The sequence below is a fragment of the Fundulus heteroclitus genome, chromosome 4, assembly GCF_011125445.2.
Source record: "Fundulus heteroclitus isolate FHET01 chromosome 4, MU-UCD_Fhet_4.1, whole genome shotgun sequence".
In the NCBI taxonomy this organism is placed as follows: domain Eukaryota; kingdom Metazoa; phylum Chordata; class Actinopteri; order Cyprinodontiformes; family Fundulidae; genus Fundulus; species Fundulus heteroclitus.
The window spans coordinates 5761850-5786914 of NC_046364.1; the positions used below are offsets into that span (position 1 = coordinate 5761850).

General features: G+C 40.3%; 2 protein-coding genes across 6 annotated transcripts in view; both read right to left on the minus strand.

The window, feature by feature from the left end:
* LOC105931894 (sodium/potassium/calcium exchanger 1) overlaps positions 1 to 15155 on the minus strand; it is a 32635-nt gene extending 17480 nt beyond the window's left edge. For 3 of the 5 annotated variants that reach the window (XM_036135957.1, XM_021320602.2, XM_021320601.2), the window contains exons 1-4: positions 14737 to 15155; positions 13092 to 14221; positions 3833 to 4003; positions 3057 to 3165 (exon numbers count right to left, since the gene is read on the minus strand). In XM_036135957.1, the coding sequence (XP_035991850.1) occupies positions 3057 to 3165; positions 3833 to 4003; positions 13092 to 14054 (1243 nt within the window). In that variant the 5' untranslated portion in view covers positions 14055 to 14221; positions 14737 to 15155. The remainder of the gene's footprint in view (positions 1 to 3056; positions 3166 to 3832; positions 4004 to 13091; positions 14222 to 14736) is intronic. The other 2 variants (XM_021320604.2, XM_021320603.2) reach the window with 2 other exon arrangements.
* A 4919-nt stretch (positions 15156 to 20074) lies between these two features.
* Positions 20075 to 25065, minus strand: part of LOC105931893 (very-long-chain (3R)-3-hydroxyacyl-CoA dehydratase) — a 28349-nt gene continuing 23358 nt past the window's right edge. The window contains exons 8-11 of the mRNA XM_012870777.3: positions 23134 to 23246; positions 22942 to 23048; positions 22722 to 22853; positions 20075 to 20254 (exon numbers count right to left, since the gene is read on the minus strand). Of these exons, the coding sequence (XP_012726231.2) occupies positions 20178 to 20254; positions 22722 to 22853; positions 22942 to 23048; positions 23134 to 23246 (429 nt within the window). The 3' untranslated portion in view covers positions 20075 to 20177. The remainder of the gene's footprint in view (positions 20255 to 22721; positions 22854 to 22941; positions 23049 to 23133; positions 23247 to 25065) is intronic.

Below are 25065 nucleotides of genomic sequence, written 5' to 3' on the forward strand. Positions count from 1 at the left end.
TTTATTACCTCATCATAGCTTCTATAACCATATAAATACACACAGCGGCTCAACAACAGGGGATGTAGAGCATAATAAACTATGCACACCTTTATTAAAATGGCTTTTTTATGACATTTAACCATTTCTGAGCTTTTTTAACCTTTAATGCGCCTTAAATAATCAGCAAAGCTGCAGCATCCTCCCCGAAACGTCTATTTAATACTAAATACTATACTCTCCTGGATACCGTGAATCACACACTGCCTATTTCCCCTGCATTGTTTACATTTCAATTGTTTACAATAATTGCTGCTGCATCTTCATCCTGAAATTTAGTGCAATTTACTGTTATTTTTCAAGCTGTATGCAAACGAAATTTCGTTCTGTACGCACTTTGTTCATATAAAAATGACAAATAAAGTTGTCTAAGTCTATTTGAAGACGTTTCATATCTCAGATCCAGAAAGCTTCTTCCGTTCTGATCATGGTTGGAAGTAACCAACGGATCACAACCAGAAACAAAGACATGTTAGTTACTCGCCCTACGGTCTAATTCGCCGTAAACCTTCCCTGACGGTCCAAACGAGTCCCAAAAGATGCCGTGTGAGTCGTTTGGTTCACGAAACCCGCCTAGTTTGGGTCTTCCCGGCTAAAATGTCTTCAGATGAGCGTCTCTTGTCCTGAGCTGATGATACTTAACCCAATTAATTTGCTTTCTTGTCATCCTTAACGTACTGTCGGCCCGGTTAGGGTGTACAGCTGAAGTCTGAAGAAGTCCAGCTGCTTTCTACTGAAGCACTTCGGATTAATCCTCCTGGTCGACGGAGAATCTGCACCGGCGTTCCTTTTGACTCAGCCTTCAGTCTTCTTGGGCACATTCCTCCCATCGATTACAGAGAATCTGATCCTCTGCAGATAAAACTTCTGCTTTTACAAAAAAAAAAAAAAAAAAAAAGGACCAAAACGATCCGCTGCAGGAAACATGAACTAAATCCACGGCGTTCATAAACACGGTTATTTATAGAGAAAATACGGACCAGCGCTGATCTTTCTGGAAGTAGATGCTTCACCACAGCTGATAAAATTCTTCTCCTTATGGTTAGAAGAACCAAACCAGAACTTTTAGGCCACAATTAAAATATGGCTGACAACACAGATAGGCTGTTAGCAGAGGAGACTGAAGGCTGAAGCTGAACAGATGTTTATACTTCTGTAACCAGCAGATTTTAACCTTTAATATTCTTAAAGGCAGATTGTTTTGGTTGTCAGTAAAATAATCCAGGATATGCGTCACAATTTAAAAAAAAAAAAAAAAAGGTAGGAAATGTTTTGCTCTGGCCTCGTTTACTTCCATAAAACCTGCGTCTGGTATTCCAGAAAAGGTTCTCAGATTCTTTATGTTCTGAAGGATCCGGATTACAGCTGGTACTTTCGCTTCACAGCATAAAGAAGGTGTTGTCTGTTTTGATGATGGTACCGCCTTGCCAGGACCTGGAAGATGAAACCGCCACCCTGACATTGAAAGGAAACCCCGGCACCAGAGCTGCTGTCCACAGAGGAGCTGGTTTTACATCACTGTGCCACACAGGAAGGAAGCTGCGACACTGACACCTTCAAATACGACCAGAAACCGCAGCGGTTCCCACGGACGACCCAGACACCTACCAGGTTACACTTTTACGGTCCGACGGGACAAAACGCTGAGCTTTCATCGGATTAAAGAAAGGGAACTACCTCCAAACTCTCAAAAACTCTTCACCTTCAACAGGGAGAAGCTGGAAACCAGAGGAAAAGGATCCCAAATCCAAACTGGCTCACATGAGGATCCTAAAACTCTTCAAGACTTTTTTTTGGAAAGTGCTTAAAAGCAACTTCTGTTCAGGGAATGGAACCAATTAAATAAAAGCTCTCTAGTCTCTGGTCAGAAGCTTTTTTTTTTTTTTTTATGAAGATGAAGGGCTTCAGGTCTTTATTTAACCAAATATTAGTGGTCTACTTCCATCCATCCACACATGAGTAGGTATTAGGGCTGGGTGATATGGATTTAAAAAATAAATCTCTGATTTTATCATACCAAATCTGATTAATCGATTTTTTTCCTCCTTTTTGTTTCATAAAAAGAAATTATTTTAAAACCTTGCTTTTATGTCAACCATTTCGTCAGGGAGTTGATCTGAATTCAAAGTGCAACTAAAAACAAGCTGTGAAACATGCTTGTAAAACAAGATGGCAGCCGTGCCATTATAAACAATGAAAATATAACAAAACATTTGCTGCTAGTGGTATTACACATTGAGCTAAGAACAGGTTTCACTGCACTTGTGAACTTCAAACTAAGTAAAAAAAAAAAAGTAAATAAGTAAATTAAGTACCTCGTATTATGGTATTAAAAAAGTTTCTACTTAACAATATTTTGACAATAATTTTGCCTAAACATATATTCAGCATCACATGCTGTTCTCTTCATGGAAACCCAATGAGTGTATTGGCAAAATAAAATCCAGATTTTCCAAAAATGAAATCTTAAAGAATTGTAAATTCGAATTAATCGATTAAATCGATTTATCGCCCAGCCCGAGTAGGTATAAGTGAGAACCTACACGGATTTTTACAAAGTCCTTAATAGATTTAAAGTTTTGCACCCGCTTCTTGGTTTTAAAAACGTAATATCTTTATTGTCGTACTTGCTGCACGCTGGAAAAAAAAACCCCCCAGATCATGTGAGTAAACTAACATTTGCACTGCAAACACAGACCTAAAAATAAGTAACATCTTCTTAAAATTAGTGTATTTGTCCTTGATTTTAGCAGGTAAATAAGATGATCTGCCAATAGAATAAGATTTTTGCACTTAAAATAGGAACAATTCATCTCCATCATCCTATTTCAAGTGCAGGATGTCTAATTATCTTAATTTAGGGGTCAAAATACTCACTCCAATGGCAGATGATCTTATTTACCTGCTCAAATCAAGGACAAAAACACTATGTTTAAGAACATTTTGCTTATTTTTATATCCATTTTGGAGTGTGCCGTATCTGTGCCCGTGGGCCTGGTTAAACTCAGTCTGCCTACCTTCTCCCAGCGGGTCCAGGGTGTGGATCATCAGCTGGAAGATGGTGCTCCTCAGCGACGTGTTGTGGAGCGACGCCGAGCTGCCGCCTCGCTGCAGGACCGGACGCACCTGCAGATCAGCAGAGACGGGTTCAGACGGGAACCTGAGGCCCTAAAACCGGTCCGTGTTCACTCAAACTATACGGCTTCTTTCTCCCAGAGGAAGTCCAGCAGACGTGCAGCAGGAAGGACGGCCGTCTATCACCGCCTGAGCTTTAAAGAAATATATGCTCTTGGCAGATGTGCGTTTACGTCGCCGCCTCAACTATTTGTTTCTGCACAAGTTTAAAAGTTACACTGCAAAAACGGATCTAAGAATTAGTAAATTGTTCTTAAAATTAGTGTGTTTATCCTTGATTTGAGCAGGTAAATAAGATTATCTGCCAATGGAATGAGTATTTTGACCCCTAAAATAAGATAATTAGACACCCTGCACTTGAAATAAGATGATTGAGATGAATTGTTCCTATTTTAAGTGCAAAAGTCTTATTCCATTGGCAAATCATCTTATTTACCTGCACAAATCAAGGATAAACACACTAATTTTAAGAACATTTTACTTATTTCTAGTTCCATTTTTGCAGTGTAACCCCAGCTCCTTCGAGTCAGATGTTGCTTAATAACATAAACATGTTTTTATGCTTCGTTTGTGGCTCAGTTGTCATTTATTTTGGAAAGGTTCAACAAAGATTGGGGAAGAGCTGGACGTCAGGCATCTGTAACGGAGGTTTTCGTACCCTGAGCCGAGCTTTGTCCTCCTGTGGTTCTGCTTGCAGGTTGTTGTGCTGAGGGCTGCCCGGTGCAGGCGGCGCGGCTTCGGCTTTGGGTTTGTTTTCCGTTTTTTGGGGCGCAGCAGGAGGCGGTGGAGGCGGAGGAGGAGGAGGAGGAGGAGGTGCAGCCTCGCTATCCTGGAGGTTCAGAAAGAGCTTTTCAGTTATTCAGCGCTGGGAAAAGGGCATTTGCCTTCTTACAGATTTCATTTGACGGTTTGTTTTTGGGGTTTCAGATCAAATCTTAATGTCAGGTACCAATAATAATCTGAATAAATACAGAAAGCTGCTTTCAGATTATAATTTTATCTATTACCTAAACCTACACTGCAAAAAGGGAACTAAAAATAAGTAAAAAAATTCTTAAAATTAGTGTATTTTTCCTTGATTTGAGCAGGTAGATAAGACTATTTGCCAATAGAATGAGATTTTTGCACTTAAAACAGGAACAATTCATCTCTAAAATAACATAATTAGACATCCTGCACTTGAAATAAGACGATGGAGATGAATTGTTCATATTCTTTTTCCATTGATTCGCATTCAAAATGCACTTTTTATTACACTACCATTTCAAATTGATTTCTATTTTCATTTTGGATTAAAACAGAAATTAAATTCTATGGAAAATAGTTTTTTAGTGCAAAGCATTTCTTCTGTCCAAGGAGCCGAGGTGGAGCAGAAAATTAACGGCCCTCAGGTTTGCACTTAAAACAGGAACAATTCATCTCTAAAATAACATAATTAGACATCCTGCACTTGAAATAAGACGATGGAGATGAATTGTTCCTATTTTAAGTGCAAAAATCTTATTCCATTGGCAAATAGTCTTATTTACCTGCTCTAATCAAGGAAAATTACAATGATTTCAAGAAAATTTCACTCACTTTTAGTTCTGTTTTTGCAGTGTAGGTCACCCTGTGTGAAACTATTGCCTTTGTCTATTAAACCAGGAATCAACAGTATTTATTCATTTTAGTTCAACTTTGCCTGATCTGTTCGCTCAGTTGATTTAAACAGAACCTGCCTAATAATATGAAGTAGGCTAAAAGATCCCGACAGCAACGCGCCGCGTCTCGATGGAGAGAAACTAAAGATCAGATGGGAAGCGGTCATTGGCGTCCCTCAGTCTGCCTCAGCCATCAAAGCCACTTTCTAAAGCTTAGGGACCTCCAGAGAACCACAGGGAGAACCTTATAAACGGAGGAGCCATTAGAACCACGGAGAACCTTCCTGAGAGGCAAAAACAGAGACCCGATAGGAACGCCTCGAATTTGACAAAAACCTGGAGGATCAATGACCTGGTAGGAAAATGAGCCCGTCATCAGGCCCAGGCTGTTCTGATGGCTCCTCCCCACTGATGAAATGAAATCTGTTTAAAACTGTTTCTTCATTCCTGCTTCAGGTCATCTATATTAAAATGTGACGATCTGAAATGTCCCTTTTGAATTGATTAAATATGCTTTAATTGCATTACCTGTGGCAAAAAAAAAAAAAAAAAAAAAAGCATCATATTCGAGGGGCAAATACTTTTTTCAAGGCACAATATTCACTACGGAGCCCGGGAGAGCTCACTTTAAGTGATATTTATTTTCAGGTCGTGATAATTTGTGCACGTTTTCATTTAATTGAGTCCTCGAATTAATAAAACTTATTCGACCACGCGTTTTAATTATTCGTGGGTGCGTTTTGTTAGATCGAGATCTCGAATATACTATAATGTGCTCATGTTTACATGTGTCAAGACAATATTGAGTGCACGTTTTACATATTGTGGCCACGTTTAAGTAGATCATGCACACAATGTTCTACAACCATGTTCACTAAATTGTGCCTTCATTTTAGTAAATCGTGCGCTTGTTAGAGTAAATAGTGCCCTCGTTTTACTATGCTTAAAATGAGAGCTCAATTTAGTAAAGTGAGCTCTCACTATGGTAAAACGAGAGCACAATATAGTTAAACAAGCGCACAATGTAGTAAAACGAGCGCTCATTCTCTTAACATGCAAAACATTTAGCGATGACCCCTCTAGGGCTCAGTAATTCACTGCATACAGTCAAGATAAAAAAAAATGAAAAAACTTCCTTTTTTAGTAATTTTCAGTAATCTCAGAACCTAAAGTCTAGGTCAAAAATAGAATACTACAGAAAATCAAAATACCACAGATATAACATGCCTGAATTAGTCTTAATGGCCGACAGAACAGAGATCCAGCGTCTCACCAGCAGAAAACAGAACAATTGTGATGAAATTGAAACCTTGTCTTCACATCTTCCTGTTCTCCGTTCCTTTAAATCTAAATTTTCTTGTCCCTCTTTAAGGAAGGTTATTTTCCCCCCTAAGGTCCAGACCTGACTGACTATTGAGGGACGGACCATTGGCTGACCAAAGATTTTTCTAAGTATGCATTTGTTGATAAACATAACATCCATTTTGGAAATTTTGGGCACTTTATATTAAGGAGCACAAACCTGGGGGTCGTTCATTTTTTATCCACCTCGGCTCCTTGGACAGAAGAAATGTTTTGCACTAAAAAACTATTTTCCATAGAATATATAGTTTTAATCCAAAATGAAAATAGAAATAAATTTGAAATGGTAGTGTAATAAAAAGAAAAAGAACAAACATTATTTGACTTAAAAAGACACGATAGAAGAATTGAATCTAATATCTGCGACATCTGTTGGGTTAGCAGCATCAGACTCAGAGACTTAAAAAATAAATTACTCAATAAGCTGATAAAGGAGGCTGGTTCTGTTCTGGGGTCTCCTCCAGAACCTCTGGAGATGATTTTACAAATAAGGATTCTTCATGAAATGGAGAACATTACGGAGAACCCTGAACCGCTGAGATACGGATCTTTACAGGAGATTCTTCCTGCTCACAGGAACTCTGAGGAAACCCCCACGCTGTACGTTACATTTAATTTCCTTTTGGGATAATTAAGGTACTTCTGACCAGACTATTAATGTCTAACACACTGCAAAAGGGGAACTAAAAGTAAGTCAAATTTACTTGAAATTAATGCATTTTTCCTTGATTAAAGCATGTAAATAAGACCATTTGCCTATGGAGTATTTTCACCCCTAAAATAAGATAATTAGATATCCTGCACTTGAAATAAGAGGATAAAGATGAAATGTTAATATTTTAAGTGCAAAAATCTTATTCCATTGGCAAATAGTCTTATTGGTCTGCTTAAATCAAGGAAAAATACATTAATTTCAAGAAAATTTGACTTACTTTTAATTCTCTTTTCATCCCCAGGGATGAACATTTGTCGAGTTTATCTGGATTTTCTTATTTTATCCATCTTGAAACAACCAAGTGCAGCCAATAAAACAGTTTGGACACAATCTGAACTTTAATTCTTCTAACAATAAAGTCTAAACCAGGATATTACGACCCTAAGAGCCTTTTTTGCCCTTCCTCAAAGCTAAACAAAATGTTTTAGAGCCACAAAAGCAACACTTTTAATACTTACTGTAGGAACTTTGGTTCGATTTTTAGTCAAAATGTTTATTTTTGCTTCAAGGTTGAAAATGTTCTCTTAATTTTTTACAAAAAGGATGTCCGAATAATAAATAATAATGATTATTTCTTACAGTATTAGTGACTTTGAATTAAAAACAATATTGTTTTGCATATGTGACATGACATGGGAGAAAACTGCTCAAGCGTGCATTTTTATTTTTTTACATTAAACACCAGAACATTTTAAAACATTACTCAATTCTTTAGCATTTTCGGATAGTTATTAAAAGTCACGTTTGGCTCCAGACTCCCAGGTTGCAGAAACCTGATCCAAATAAGTCCTGTTCAAAACGTGGTTTGTAGCAAAGATAAGCCGTTTTAATTCATTTAGAGCAAAACGGGCGTCATTTAGTCCGAGATGCTGGAAATAATGATGTTTTTCCTATCTAAGGAAGTCACAGTCTGATCCTAATGAGATTCCTGCCTCCCATTGCTTTGGTTCTGCATACATTCATTGGGTCATTAAATATGTAAAAGAAACAAAGCAGTAGCCTGTAAATATTTTACATGAAATGATTCCTGTTAATAAAGCTCAACGTTAGAAGAATAAAATACTTAATTTTGATTTGGGACGCTGTTCCGGCGGTGTAGCGTGTGGTTCTGGTGTTGATTCCTTTACGTCTGACGGCTTTAGATGTGATTAATTAAATGAGATGCCTGTATAGAGGCATTTCAGGGACTGGAACAAAAAAAAAACAAAAAAAATGGAGTGACATCGTCGGTGGCGCGGCGTCTCCAACACCTGGAGTCCGTTTAGCTCAGAACCATCAAAGGATTTTACACAAACGGCGTCCCGTCACCCACTCAGACCCACACATGGCCTCTTTCAGCGGGTCTGAGCGAGCGGGAGTCCAGAAGATGAAAGGACGGCGGGTACGCCGAGAACAAAAAGGATAGAAGTTTCTCCGGAGACAATGGCAGAGCCTCGCAAAAGTATTCACACCCTTGACCTTTTCCACGTCGTGTCGGGTTACAGCCACGAACTTCAAAGTAACATGCAGAGATTTTATTTGATAAACAGAGTGGTACGTCTAAGATTTTACAATCAAAAAGATCTGAAAAGTCTGCCGTGCTTTAGTTTTTACACCACCCCTGCAGTTAAAGCAGCAGGTCTTTAAAGGTATGCTGCTTTACACATCTGGAGACGAACATTTTTATCCGTTCTTAATTGCAAAAAAAATGTTCAAGCTGAGTCAGATTGGATATCTGTGAGCCATCAGGCTCCTCTCCTGTGGAACCAACTCCCAGTTTTAATCTTTGAGGCAGACACCCCGTCTACTTTTAAGACTAGGCTTAAAACTTAAACCTTATTCAATTCAATTCAATTCAATTTTATTTATATAGCGCCAAATCATGAAACATGTCATCTCAAGGCACTTTACAAAGTCAAGTTCAATCATATTATACAGATTGGGTCATATTATACAGATTGGTCAAAAATGTCCTATATAAGGAAACCAGTTGATTGCATCAAAGTCCCGACAAGCAGCATTCACTCCTGGAGAACCGTAGAGCCACAGGAAGAGTCATCTGCATTGTACATGGCTTTGCTGCAATCCCTCATACTGAGCAAGCATGAAGCGACAGTGGGAAGAAAAACCACCCATTAACGGGAAAAAAAAAAACCTCCGGCAGAACCGGGCTCAGTATGAACGGTCATCTGCCTCGACCGACTGGGGTTACAGAAGACAGAGCAGAGACACAACAAGAGAGACAAAAAAGCACAGAAGCACACATTGATCTAGTAATCTGTTCTACATTAGATGGTAGTAGCGGGTGAGCCGTCTTCTCTGGATGATGTCACAGTTAACAGAACGCCAGACCAGGTGTACCTACTATGAAGAGAAAAGAGAGAGAACAGAAAGTTAAAGCAGAAATGACAAAGCTTATTGACAAAGCTTCTAGTTAGAGTGGCTCATGTTACCCTGAGCTATCTCTATAGTTATGCTGCTATAGACTTAGGCTGCTGGTTGACATCAGGGTCTATTTCTCTCACTCTGCTGAGTTCTCCTACTGCTCTCCAATCTGCATTGTTTGTTGTTATTTCAACTTTTTGTTCACAGTCCCCAATCTTCACTCGGATCTTTATTGTTATTTCAGCTTTTAACTTTTTGTTCTCTATCTTTTTTCTCTTCATAGAAGGTACACCTGGTCTGGTGTTCTGTTAGCTGTGACATCATCCAGGGGAGATAGATCATCCACTATTACCAACTAACATAGAAAGTACTCCTGGGTCAATGTGAGCTTCTGTGCTTTCTGTATCTCTGCTCTGTCTTCTCTAAGCCCCAGTGGGTGGAGGCAGATGAGCGTTCACACTGAGCCTGGTTCTGGTTCTGCTGGAGGTTCTCCTCCCTGTTAAAGGGGAGTTTTCCTCTCCACTGTCGCTTCATGCATGCTCAGTATGAGGGATTGCTGCAAAGCCATCAACAATGCAGACGACTGTCCGCTGTGGCTCTACGCTCTTTCAGGAGGAGTGAATGCTGCTTGGAGAGACTTGATGCAACCTGCTGGGTTTCCTTAGAGAGGAAACTTTCTCACCAACCTGGAGGATCTGATGGAATTTAACAGGGAGGAAAACCTCCAGCACTGATCCAGGAGTACTTTCTATGTTAAGCTTGTTTTCGTGATGTGACAAAACGTGAGAAAGCTCAGGTGGTATGAATACTTTAACAGACATGTTGTATAAACCGGACACAGTGAGTAAAAAAGAAAAACTGAATTAGAATTTAAAGTTCCTTTGTTTTCTCCGTCTCAAAGGGGCCTAGCAGGGTACTAAGAGCTCACAGGTTTCTACAGCAATAGCTCAGTGGTTGCATCCAGGTTTGACAAATTATCACGCCCTGTCAGCTTATATTATTTTCTGTGTTTTACACATTGTTTTGTGTTTATATTTACCATAGCAGGACCACAGCAATGTATAGTAGAGGTGCAAAAAGAGATTTAGTGATCATAACCCTGTAGACGCTTCACTGTGAGGCATTGCTGAACGGTCTGCTTACAGTAGCTGCATCATTGTCGCCATCTTGCTTTCTGGTATCTCTGTGGTTCTGCTGGCGGACGGCACAACAATGTGGATGTCTGCTGATCGCGCCCGGTGCAAAGTTTCTTTTCAGGCCCCAAAAGGTCAATTGCACAATATCAGGAACGATGCTTGGCGGTTGTTTTATTTGAAGATGAATATGTATTTCTTTGTTTCGTTTTCTTTTCATGGCCAAATTAGATGACTAGGCCCATTTCACACTTAACTATATTCCCAAAAAACATTTTATTCAAAAAAGTATTTGTTTTTTTCAAGAAAGTGGCCCCAATTCAGATCATGTTGTGGAGAAAATTAGGTTTTCTAAGCAGATAAGTAGAAAGTTACAGGAGCTTTAAAGACGTTACACATTCTGTCTTGGCACACATCTGACCTGTGAGGTACAACAAGTAAGTAGACATGAGGTTCTCCCAGTGAGTAAATATCCCAATACTTTCCTTACATCTGCCCAAAAAAAAATGTTAAAGATACTGAAGCCAATGGTTTGTTTCAAAATATAAAAACAAGTTTTCTTAAATAAGTAAAACAAAGATTATTGTTAATGTTTACTAGTGGGTCCCTTCTTGCTCAGATGAAAGCTCTGCTATCATTCATGCTTGTGCATGTAAGCACACATGAATGCCAAAAAGAAAAATCTTCACAAAAATACTTTTATTGGTAATTTAACACTTGTCTTCAACATCTACCATCTTTTTTTCTTCCCACTTCTGGGCAAAGATCTGATTTCAGGATTTAGCTGCCGATACAGACCTGCTCCTGTCATGACGATGCGCTTTATTTTCCTGTTCTTGTCATTTTTCTCATCACAGTGGATAAACGCTCAAATTTACCCTTCCTTTGAAAACCAGGTGGTGTATGAGACCTTATGCATCCAAATCCTGCCACAAACCCACGATGAAAGACTATTTCACCATAGTTTTGCTGCCATGTTTGATTCAAAACGTTGCGTCCAGCAGTTCATTGAACTGATGAATTGTTGTGCAAGCAAAGTTGGCTTCAAACACACAAAAAAGGTCTATTATACTAAGCACAGACCTTCAAAAATACTCTAAAAATAATGTACTTCCTGTTTTATGATTGTTAACCCCTGGTGTACATCTGAAGATTTTAAAGCTAATAGCCAGTTCTCTCTAAATTCACTAAACTGATTTTAGAAAGCTTATAACCCGCATAACTACACATCATTCCAACTCTTAGCACAATGTTATGTAAATTAAAAAGGAAATCTAAATTAAAAATGCTGCTGTGTGCGACAACTTCTGATGACGTCACAAAAGGCAGGAGGAGTACTGAGGGTATCAGTCTTTATTTATTTCTCTTGTTTTTTTCCGTCTTGGTTGTATGTTTTCAATCAAAATTCCTCCTTCAAAAAGCCGTTTACTTGTATTCTGGATGAGAGCAGAAGTTTGGTCAGAATAATTTAAAAAAATAATCCCACATCTAAGCAGTTTATGGAGGTAATTTTAATATCCTCAGTGATCATTATCAGCCAAGTTGAACGCATTCTGGTTCATCCGTTCAATGGATCACGTTGGAAAGCTTTAAGCTCATAAAATGACCGCTAAGAAGTTTGAAAGATGTTCTTCATGAGAGCTAAAGTATGAGTTCATGCTGCAAGGCCAACTAAGAACAGTACGGTGGGCCTGAATGCATCAGAATCAGCGTTGAAGACGATTATTCGCTTGGTTTTTCCTCCTTTTGTGACGTCATCGACTCAGAAACACACAAAGCAGAATTTTATTCCTTCAGAGCTCTTTATTATTAGAAAGCGCGTTTTGAGACGGGCTTCTTCGCCCAGCTGTGCTCATAGTATTGTATATGTTAGATTGGGTTATAAACTTGTTGTGTCTCTGCTCTGTCTTCTGTAACCCCAGTCGGTCGAGGCAGATGACCGTTCATACTGAGCCTGGTTCTGCCGGAGGTTTTCCTTCCAGTTAATGGGGAGTTTTTCTTCCCACTGTCGCTTCATGCTTGCTCAGTATGAGGGATTGCAGCAAAGCCATGTACAATGCAGACGACTCTCCCTGTGGCTCTACGGTTCCCCAGGAGTGAATGCTGCTTGTCGGGACTTTGATGCAATCAACTGGTTTCCTTATATAGGACATGTTTGACCAATCTGTATCATTCATGATTTGGCGCTATATAAATAAATTGAATTGAAAGAAAAAAAAAACACAGGTGGAAGATACCTTTAAGATTTACACCTGATTTTTGCAGTAATCATGGCTTCATATTTAAACCTCGTCTGTATGACTTATGGTAATTTCCCTGATGACTAGTGAGCAGTACAGGGTAAATACCCTGAGAGAAACAAAGCAATCATTCCCCTTTACAAACTGGAACATGACTTTATTTTCATATAATGATGATTCTGCCCTCATTCCCTTTTATTAAACATCTGGGTTTCAGTGAAATGAATAAAACTTTATTTGATTTCAGGGATTGTGAAGCTGCAGGAGCTGGATCACCGTCAAACGCTGGTAGCAGTTACTTTTGAAATGGTGTTTTATGTTTTAATCAAACACCAAATGAAACATTTTCACAGAAACGCTGCATTTGGGGGGGGGGGATTGATTTTCTGCAGACGGACGTCCTAGAATAAGAACTGCAGCACCTTCCGACCCAGGCCCGGGCCCAAAGGCGGCGCCGACTCACCTTCTCCGGCTCCGCGGCGCTCCACACCTTGACGATGCTCATGTGCTTGTTGAGCTGGCTTTTGAACGTCCGCTCGATCTGGCTGTTGAACTTCATGAAGACCACGTAGCTCATGTAGCCCAGCACCAGCATGGCGCTCTCCCACCACCAGATCACGTTGTCCAGGAAGAAGACGATGAGCATGACGAGGTCCACGATGTAGAAGGTCACGTCCCTGAAGAGCGGCCACCAGGTGAGGTGCAGCATCTCCCGGGAGAAGATGGCGCACATGCCGATCACGAACAGGATGTTGAAGACGGCCGAGCCCACGATGGTGCCGATGCCCACGTTGCTGTGGGAGATGAAGACGCCGATGAGGGAGGTGAAGAGCTCCGGGGCGGAGCCGCCGGCCGCCATGAAGGTGGCCCCGGCCACGTCGTCCGAGATCTCCAGCTTGGCGGTGATGGCCCCCAGCGCCGGCACGAAGAACTCGTCGCAGACGATGGCCAGGGCCACAAACATGTAGGTCATGCCGAGGACGTGCAGGACCACCCAGCCCTGGCGTCTCTGCTCCACGGAGAAAATGTCCTCTGGGTAGTCTCCCTTGCTGTGTGGGGGCTGCAGTGGGTGTTGGGGAGGAGCTGTGGTGGTGGGCAGCGGGGGAGCCGGCGGCGGTCTGGGCGCCCGAGGCTCCACGTAGATGCACTGCTCCAGATCTGTCCTGTTGACGACCATCACCAGGGGAGGCTTGGTGCTCTCCGACGTCACAACCTCCTCCTCCTCGGTCTGATTGGGTGCCCTCACCTCCCGTAGCCTGACCTCTACGGCGGCCCCACCGCCCCCGTCCGCTCCATCCCCAGTCCTGATGGGGGCTCGGGGCTGCCGGGACTTCAGACTCAGCGCGTAGATGGAACACAGCAGCACGCCCGAGACGAAGAAGAGGACGCGGCTACGCCTGAGCCGCCTCCTCTGAGGCGACTGCATGCTCAGCGTCTGGGGGGAACCCCGCTGGAAGTTAGGTGAGGTGCATTGCGATTCCTTCGGCGGCTCCTGTGCCGTTATGTGGCGAGAAGACTCCAGAGACGGAGCAGAGGCAGACGGAGAGCGGCGGTCATCTTTTCACAGCAGGGCAGCTTCAACCTGTGGAGGGACTGAGAGCAGAGAATCATGAGCATGTGCAAAATTTCCCTCTCAGGGTGCGTGATTGCCAGTCTGAAGCGTGGAGGTGAGCGTCTGCTGGGGGGGTTTGATGGAGGATGCAGACAGCCACCTGTTGCTATGGCTACATAATCACTCAGGCTGTGGATCCTCACGAAGCTGGAGCCCACGGAGGCGCGTCAAAGGGCGCAGAAAACGGCGCGTTTGTGGCGCGGGGGGAGGAAGGCAATTAGTTGGCCTGGGTGTCTCTGCTGCGTTACAGTCGGACAACGGGAGCGGCGAAGGATGAGAGGTTCGCTTAAACCAGATTTAGATGCTCATGAAAGCCCGAACAGCTGCAACTGAGGAGCGAGTCGGGTTTAATTAGGGTAATTAAACGCGGATCATGACGCAGTTTCACGCACCGTGTTCCTTCGCGTTATTTAGAAAAAAAAATATAGTAATAAAACGGGTGAAGAAGAAATGAACGAGCATAAAGCAGCTGTTTGTGCAGAGAAAGTGTTCTTACCTGCAGCTGCCACCGGCTGCTGGGCCTCCTCTCCGCCGCGGACCGACCCCTCCAGCTGTGCGCCACCGACGCAGAGATGCTGACTCCGGGGTTTGGGCAGCTACAAGGGCGCACCGCATGTCGGGGCTTGGCCGCAGCTCAGCATAATGCCGCTAAGAGGATTAGATGAGGAGGAGCGCCTCTCACCTTCCCCTTCCCTCGGGAGGCTGCCATCAATAAGGCAGCGCTCCTCCAGCTGCGCCAGGATCGGGGTGTGGTCACCCAGGTGTTCACTGGCTCCCTCTGATTGGCTCATTAATAACCTCTAATAACGAAAGTGACACTTTGTTTCTGATCAGTCCGTCAGGAATTGCGCTTTCGAGGAAACAAAAATGATTCAGTTTAGGTTTGAGTCTTGGTTTGTTTTAGGATTTTTCATTTTTATCAAGTTTTCTGGAAACCAGACGCCAAAATAAGAAAGAGAAGCTTTAAATGTTTTATTTGTGTTTCCATTTTCTGGATGAGCGCAACAGATTTAAAAACGAAAACCGTCACAGTCACACACAAAAAAGAAGAAAAAGTCTATTAGAATAATACAGTCCAATTTTGAATTATGTTTTCCAATTAAATTTTATTTATATAGCGCCAATTCATGAAACATGTCATCTCAAGGTTCTTTCCAAAGTCAGACTCCATCAGATCCTCCAGGTTGGTGAGAAAGTTTCCTCTCTAAGGAAACCCAGCAGGTTGCATCAAGTCTCTCCAAGCAGCATTCACTCCTCCTGAAAGAGCGTAGAGCCACAGTGGACAGTCGTCTGCATTGTTGATGGCTTTGCAGCAATCCCTCATACTGAGCATGCATGAAGCGACAGTGGAGAGGAAAACTCCCCTTTAACAGGAAGGAGAACCTCCAGCAGAACCAGAACCAGGCTCAGTGTGAACGCTCATCTGCCTCGACCCACTGGGGCTTAGAGAAGACAGAGCAGAGACACAGAAAGCACAGAAGCTCACATTGACCCAGGAGTACTTTCTATGTTAGATGGTAATAGAGGATGATCTGCCTCCCCTGATGATGTCACAGCTAACAGAACGGCAGACCAGGTGTACCTTCTATGAAGAGAAAAATTACAGAGAACAAAAAGTTGAAATAACAAACAATGCAGATTGGAGAACAGTAGGAGAACTCAGCAGAGTGAGAGAAATAGACCCTGATGTCCTCCAGCAGCCTAACCCTATAGCAGAATAACTATAGAGGTAGCTCAGGGTAACATGAGCCACTCTAACTAGAAGCTTTGTCAATAAGGTTTAAGTTTTAAGCCTAGTCTTAAAAGTAGACGGGGTATCTGCCTCAAAGATTAAACTGGGAGTTGGTTCCACAGGAGAGGAGCCTGATGGCTCACAGATATCCAATCTGACTGACCTTGAAATTTTTTTTGCAATTAAGAACGGATAAAAATGTCCGTCTCCAGATTGACCCAGGAGTACTTTCTATGTTAGATGGTAATAGAGGATGATCTGCATCCCCTGGATGATGTCACAGCTAAAAGAACACCAGACCAGGTGTACCTTCTATGGAGAAAAGTGACAGAGGACAAAAAGTCAAAAGTTGAAATAACAACAAACAATGAAAATTGGAGAACTTCTCTTGATAAATATAGCAATTAAGGTTGTCAGCATGTCAAAAAGCAATAAAATCACCCGCTGCAGGCGGGGATTTTACAATAAAGCTCTAAAACCTAGATTTAAATAAATTGTTCTCGAATTGTAAAGTTTTTGTTCAGATTTGACGTGTTTCAGTGCACAAGCCTCCTAGTTAAACTTGATCTAAGGCAGTCCATTAAAAAAGCTCAAATCAATATATATTTTTCTGCTGTAAACAAAAGTATTTTATTCAGAACAGTTTAGCTTAAAACACAACTGTTTTGGCCCAAAGGTTATCTACCTATTTGCGCTTCTCTCCTATAAAGCCACTAAATGAGCGGTACTGCCATTAATCCCTTTTACTTTTCTCTAACATAGAAAGTACTCCTGGATCAGTGCTTCTGTGCTTTTTTTGTGTCCTCTCATTCCTCTTCCCCCTTCCCCAGTTGGTCGTTGTTGACCCTTCACACTGAGCCTGGTTCTGGTTCTACTGGAGGTTCTCCTCCCTGTTAAAGGGGAGTTTTCCTCTCCACTCTCGCCACATGCATGCTCGGTATGAGGGATTGCTGCAAAGTCAGTGCAAAACTTTTTAACCAATCTGTCTGGAGGATTTGATTGAATTGACTTTGTAAACAGGCTTTATTTAAGGTGACGTGTTGTGAATTTGGTGGTGTAAAAAGAAAATCAATTAAATTACATTTGAATTCAAGTATTGTGATTTTACAGCTCAATGTGAGTTAAGTCCATATAATAACAAATAGAAAGTGAAAACTTCCTAATCCGCAAACTAAATTCTTATCTTTTTATTCTGTGTGGCTCAATTTAGTTTTGATTTCACCCGTTTGCATTTTTGTGGTATATAAAATAAAAAAATTGCAAAAAAGTATTTCTGTATCCTTTCAATGTTCCACAACTGGTGAAACTGATCACACAAATCTGAAAAGTGAGCATTTTCATTCAGCCTCCTGTACAAAGAGGTTCCTTAGAGAACATCAGAGAACCAGCATCATGAGGACCAAAGGACCCAGAAAACAGGCCAGAATTCAATAAACTGTGATTACTCATTTAATTATAGAAGTTCTTTATTTTAGACTGTTAAAGCCATATTAAAGAAAAGACCAAACAAAAGTGGCACACTTACAACAAACATAAATAAATCATAAAAACAGTCCAAAAAAAACCCCCCAAAGACAAAAGACTTAAATACCCATGTTCTTGTGAAATAAAATTTAAAACCCTCAACAATAAAAATCAAAAGTAACCCGAGCCAAAGCATAAAATTATTTATATTTATTGGCGTGTGGTTGAGTTCAGGAAGTCCAGCTGCTATAAAGACATAAAATCAAGTTTGTGTGAGAGAGCGATTACACACACACAGTTCTAGACCCCATGCCTTTCATCTAAATCCCAACTTTTAAGATATGTGAAAGTAAAAAACAAAAAGGAAAACATAAAATGCCAACAGAAAACATTCTTCATCATTGTAAAGGAATAAATCCCAATCTGACAAGACATTTGTCCAAATCTTCATCCAAAAAACAGAAACTCACACTTTAGCTGTTACAGAAGAATGAATTTATAAATAACAGGTATAAAACAATTAATGTCCTCAAATGTTTATTCTTATTAAATCAGAAACGTGTTTTCTGCCTGATGCGATAAAAGTCATACTTTCTCTCCACCTCCTGCCGTTTTTTTCTTTTTAACAGCAGCGTTGAAACATATTTAGCTGAAAAACAAACAAATATCTTCTTACAGGTAGATGCAAGCTTCCAGTTTGGAAAAAATAAAATAAAATAAAATGCTTTTTCACAGGAGAAAACATTTAATAGCATCCACAAAATGTTTTATGTAATAGAGCAGTGAATTAAAATGATAAAGACCATAAATTAATATTACAGTAGTGGATAAAAAAAAAAAAGCCCATTTCTGCTCCCTATGTGCAAATACATCTGATCCACGGAAAGTTGGTCGGGTCCATAAGGCAATACCTCCACCCAACACACAAAACACCGGCAATCCCCTGTTCACACAACTGATTTGCATGACGATGCAAGCTAAAAATAATTTTTAGACCCCATAACATATTGCTTTATTATAGGCCGTGGTCCCTGAGCAGGATAAATGGGGCTGCCGTATAATTAAAGTCAGCTACAGAATATTTAAAGTTTGTTCTGATGTTGAAGTGCAACATTCTGGGGAAAGTTACATACTTCAATATTTTAGAGAACGAATTCAACCTCTTTGTGTCAGTCACTGCATTTAATTTAAACTCCAGTCCAGATGGCGTATTGCTGCACTCCTAAAACCACTGATAAGACTTTCTATAAGAAATTAAAACTAAGGACACAAGTTATAAAACAATTAAATAAAAAACTACCTAATTTCGTGCATACAAGTAGCTAAAACTGATTTACTACTTATAATTTACTCAATAAATGAGACAAAGTATGATTTTTGTTGTTGTTGTCTTCAATAAAACCGCTGACTTTTATTTAGAAACAGACCTGGTGCACCCAAATAATAGATTTATTAAACTTGGTTAAATAAGACAAATGTTTTCAAAGAAAGAGACCCGAAACCAGTTCTTCTTGATCAGAATAGACAGAAGATTAAAAAAAAAGATTTAAAAAAAAGTAAAAAAATCATGTTTCCTTAAATAAGGCAAACTTACAAAAACCCTTTTTAAAGAATTACAGCTTGATTTTTAATCCCCAAAACTAGGGCTGGACGATAATTCAATAACAATATATATCGATCGATAGACGTATAATCGATGATATAAAAAAAAGGGTAAATAAAAAGTTCAATAGAATGAAGTTTTCCTTCCTTTTGCATTCTAGCCTATAATGTATATAATATATATATACATTATAGGCTAGAATGCAATATATAATGTAAGTTAATATTACAGTCATTACTTCCTCCCAACCAATCACAAACTCAAACCCAGGCAGTCACCAAGCTCCGCCCCCTTTAAAGAGCATAAAAGAGTACGCTTTCTTTTTAAAAACTTGGAAGTTTTGGTAAAAAGTTGGTTGAACAAAGGGTTGACTTTCAATTCAGTGTTTGTCTGTATCCAAAAATAAGTCGCTAAACAACAGCATAAAATGTCCAGGGCTGCACTTAAAATACAATGTTTTAAATTTGTTGATAATTATCGATATCGACCTATATGATTTCTAATTTATCGATATGCTTTTTTTGCTATATCGTCCAGCTCTACCCAAAACTGTTGATCTTGTGGTTCAGGGCCAGAAACAAACTGGATCCGATGTGGCATCCGATCCGCCAGAAAGAAATCGGGTTGTATGACGTCTGAAGCGATTAGAATGAGTTGAAGTACAGTAACAGGACGGGCGTCCATTTATGTCGGATCTACGCATCAGTTTGACGGGGAAAGTCATGAATCCTTAGGAGGTGAAGGTGTTGGCCCTACGCGGCATAAAGTTCGGACGCCTCTGTCAGAATGAATCCACATGTGTCATGAAATAAGAACATTACGAATATTAGCTGGCGAGCTTATTTGTCAGGACCTAAAACAGTCTGATTTACCATAATTTAAAAACACAGTAACTTAACTTTATATGCCTATAAATGTTTTTTAAATAAATATGAACCAATAAATTAACAACGGGACAATGAGACGCTCGTCAGATGTGAGGGACTCGTTGATGTCTGCTGTTTCAGGGAGACCCGGGGGGGGTGCAGCAGCAAACCACGAAGCTGTCAGTCCGAAGCGAAGGTGACCAAAGGCGGAAAAAAGGCTTTAAGAGGGGAATTAAAGAGCTGCTGTCAGGTGTGTGCAGGACATGGAGCAGTTAGCGGACCTTCCTCTTCCGGGATCGGTACCGTCTCTGTCTCTGCTTGTAGAGGTGCCTGAAGTTAATGAAGAGTCCTGGAGAGAAGGAGAAGTAGAGTTACTAATAAACAAGGTTCTCCTCGTTCCCAAAGGTCCCATTTAATCACTTCTTTTGTTTCCATTTTAGTTTACATCTGAGTTTTATTCTCCAGTTAGATTATCATCCCTCTATAGAATTAAATCCTCTTGTTTTTCTATTAATGGATGCCAATGCTGTTTTTTTTAAATATTTAAATAAATCTCATGTAAGGATTTAAGACCACTTTCTGGACCTTCATCTTATTTATCAGACTTCTTATTTTTTGGTTTAATTGCTTTAATCCTTCCTAATCTCTGCATTTAAGTCCTAGTTTTGCCACAACTCCCATTTTAATTATCTGTCAGCAGGTCTGCCTTGAAAAATGAGACATTGTCCTTTTCCTGTATAAAAAAAAAAAAAAAAATAAACAGAGAAACTAGGGATGCACAATATATATCAGACCGATAAAATATCGGCCGATATGGTGGAATTTTATATCGGCCCGATAAGTAAATTCTTCCGATAAAAATAGCCGATAAATTAATTAAATGTGGTGGAATTTTATTCAGGCAGAGTAGCCCCAAAGCGGGACAAGACCTGTGGATTTTGTGTTCCTTACTAACAGGACCCAGGCTTGGCTCCATTATTGCCTGACTATAAATAAACAAACTGGGTATTAGAAGAACAGCATTGCAGTTTGCAAAACCTGTTCAGCAAGAATTTCGAGAGGAGGAAAGAAGGATTTGGGTTTTAACACAACAAACCTAATAGCTCACCTGAAAAATCGTCATCATGGCACCTCATTTTAGAGAATGCACTTTTACTGACTTTATTGAATTTTTTGAATTTTTTATAAGCATATGTTAGTACAGATAATTTCATGTTCGAAAATTATTTGACTTGACTCCAGAAATACCTTTGCTGATAACCCTCTGAACATTTTTTAAGAAGTTTCACTTTTTTCTTTGACCTTTGCTGTGGTTATTATTTTTTGACTTCACAAATGCCTTTGCAGTCAAGCCATAGATTTGTTCAGTAATTTTTAAGGGATTCTCTTTGTATTCTAAATTGATTTGTGTCTTTTGTTATTAAAAGCAAATTACAACTTTTTTGTGTGATGGTATAAAAAAATAAACATTTGAAGAGCCAAAACCTTTTCTTTGCTGTTATAAATAAGCCACAGCTGCTAAATAATTTGTTTTTCACAGCACAAGCTGCAGATTATGCAAAAATTATATTAAATATGAACTTATCGGTATCGGAATCGGCCATGAAAAGCAGAAAAATATCGGTTTTATGATATTTGGAGTATATTTATATTACTAAGATAGGTATGTCCTAACCTCCTTATTAATACAGATTTTTGTTTTTATATAAATTTCTTCCTTTTTTATCTTGATACCACCTCTTTTGCCAGACTTCCACTTCTTTCCTTTTGATAACTGATTTACCCTCTTTTCTTACAAAATGAGTAATAATAATTATTGCCTCTTTTAAAGCCCTTTTTAGCTTAGACTTAGACAACTTTATTTGTCATTTTGTATGCACAGAGTGCGTACAGAACAAAATTTCACATACAGCTTGAAAATTACAGTAAATTACAGGATAAAGTGCAGCAGTGATTTAACAGTAAACAATTAAAATGTAAACAATGCAGGAGCCAATTTATCTGCCATTTCATCGCCTTTTACTCCTTCGTCTGCAGGTACCCAACAAAACTGAACATCTATCCCACCCCTTTATAACCTAAATAAACTGTGTTGAATTTCTAATAAGTCCTTTATGTTGTCTCCTGTCACCTGAATACTTTCTATCACTGCTTTTGAGTTTGTGCACTACCACCACCCTCTGGTCCAACCTCCTCCACCCACTGTAAGCTTATTATTATTATTATTACTGCCACTATTTCTGCTGTGAAGACTGATAATTGAGCTGATAATTGCTTGTATATACATATTTGAAACTCTGGTATGTAAATTCATATTCTCACACACTCTTTTGTATATTTTAAGGTAATTTTAGTATGAGTTTCTATTACATTTGTTTTTACACCTACTTCATTTCAGTGGTGACATTTCACTTATTGTGTCTTTTAGGAAACCAGGAAAGGTGTGAAATTTAAAATGTGGCATTTCCCCATCTGGATAAGTATGAAGAATTACTAAGACCAAAGAAAGTGTACAAAATTATTGTTCACATAATTAATTAGGGTGGTATGAACGACTTTTAGTCCATAAAAAAGGGACATTTCAGGTAACTTCTAAATTATTTAAAAGCATATAAACAGTCTCAATAAGAAAATGCATTTAGATTTACAGTAAATTTTGCATTTAAACATTAAAATGAGTCAGAAACAGACAAGGATTACAGTGGAAGCCTTGAATATTGATCCCATAAAATATACTCTTTGAAAGAACCACATCTTTGTGCATTTCTCAGACCAACGTGTAACAAAAAGGTAAAGGTGTTGACGCGTCTTCTCACCCAGAAACATGAGCACCAGGTAGAGCTGCAGCGTGTAGGAGAAACTTAACGAGCGGCCGAGCACGGAGGGCAGCGGGATGCTGAACAGACGGGACTCATCGAAGATGGGCAGGGACTGGATCACAGCCACCGCTGCAAACAGAAGCAAAGTCAGCCACGACCAGGAACCCCCCCCCCCCACCGCTGACGGCGGCTTCGCCCCGGCAGAAAGCTCACCGACCTTCAGCCACCACGCCCAGCGGGTACAGGGGGATCCACAGGCTGTATCTGAGCCACGTTAGCAGCTTCCACTCTGTGCCGATGCAGGCCAGCATGTAGAACGGGTACCTGGCACGGAAAACGAGGGTTAAAAGCTGGAAAGACACGACCGGATAAAAAAAAACAAACGTGGAGCGCGGTACCCAGAGCAGACCTGAAGATCTCAATGGTGCTCCACAGGTAGAAGACGAAGAACACCACGGCTTGGTTCTGCATCTCCTCCAGGCTGCCGAAGATGACGAACAAAATGACGTTCCTGCCTGCCACCTGAAGAAGACGTGGGACACTAAATGTGGGGGGAGCGAAGCTCAGGGAGCGAAGCTTTAGTTAAAATTTAACAGCTGCAGGAATGCAAACATTAAACCATTTTGCTTTTAAACCAGAGGATGTTCAAAACACGCTGCTGGGGAACGGCTCGCATCCAACGTGAATGGAGACGTTTTCCCACCTCCGTCTTAACCTGACGCCGCCAGATAGATTTGCTCCGCATATCCATCTCAGTGTTGCCAACTCCTCAGTAAGGAAAGTAGCTATTGGCTGGTCTAAAAGTCGCTAGAAGTCGCTGAATGACGTCATCGCCTAATTTGCATAATCTGCCACACGATGTGATGTGCATATTATTGACGCTGTGTGAGAAATAACGTCGTTAGAGAGAGACAAAAAGTGAGAAAAAACACTCAGAATATATATAGAGCTACTTTTTTCTGTCCATTAATGTTTATTTATTATTATTAGGCGCCCGCCTATGCATTGAAAATGCATGGCGGTGGCCTTATGTTATGCACCTAATAAGGGTTTCTTTAATTAGGCGCCCGCCTATGCATTGAAAATGCATGGCGGAGGCCTTATGTTATGCACCTAATAAGGGTTTCTTTAATTTTATTATTGCTTTTTATTCTTCCGTCACCGTCAATACAGCCCGAACCGTAGGCTGTACCCCCACAAACTATATATCAAAACGTGTGTCTCGACGCCGCGAAGTGTGCTATTTGTACTTGATGCCATTTAAAGTTACCGTGGTGACAAAATTAACCAAAAACCACTTCTCAAAACCACTTCCTACACACAGTTGACCTCACAAAAATGCAGAGCTCAGCATGGCACTTTTTTTCGGTACAGTGGTTTAGGTGTTGGGCTGGTGCACCAAAGGTTGCAGGTTCGCAACCCGCCGTGGGGTACCCAATATTTTTTTTTTTTTTTACAAGTAACAAATAAATAATTTGAACAACTGATATAAATGAATGAATGATGAAAAAATTGCAACAGCAAGAACTACCCCCCGGCCAATACAGCACCACTCACCTGTGGGAAATGGCACTACACACCATTTTTGTCAAATGTTGAGTTCTGGGCCCAGATTTGGTGAGGCTTAGTTGCTAAAGGAGGCCAATCTGACACATGGCCTTTGGTGAGCTTTGGTGACATTAAGTATTGGCACCCTTTTTGAGGAACTTCACAGTACAGGATTTGGACCAAACTAACAGAGTACAATCACCCGGTGATACTGGACACAACCATGTTAGCGGCTAACACTTAGCATGTTGCTCACCGGAAGTAGCTCTAGGAAGGTCTCACCAACTTCTGCTTCACAGAGTTTGTACTTCCTTTAGTAGTTTGTAATGCCTTTAACATTTTTATTCACATATTTCATTTTTTAATGCTACATTGAAGTATTTAATCATGTTTTAATAACACCAATTTTCCATGCTGTTTGGATGCAGACCTTCTCCAGTCGGCTGGTTTTGACGAAGACAAATCCTTTTCACACTCAGAAGATTTGATTTAAAATCCCCAAGTGATAAAAGCCTACGACCAAGGAACTCGGAAGCTTTTCCTTTGACGGTTACGCGCACCACCAGGCGGGCGCCTTCTTCAACTTCTTCAGAAGTTGAACGTTTCTAGTATTGTTTTTTATTCTTCCGTCACCGTTAATACAGCCCGAACCGTAGGCTGTACCCCCACAAACTATATATCAAAACGTGCGTCTCTACGCCGCGAAGTGTGCTATTTGTACCTGACGCCATTTAAAGTTACCGTGGTGACAAAATTAACCAAAAACCACTTCTCAAAACCACTTCCTAGACAC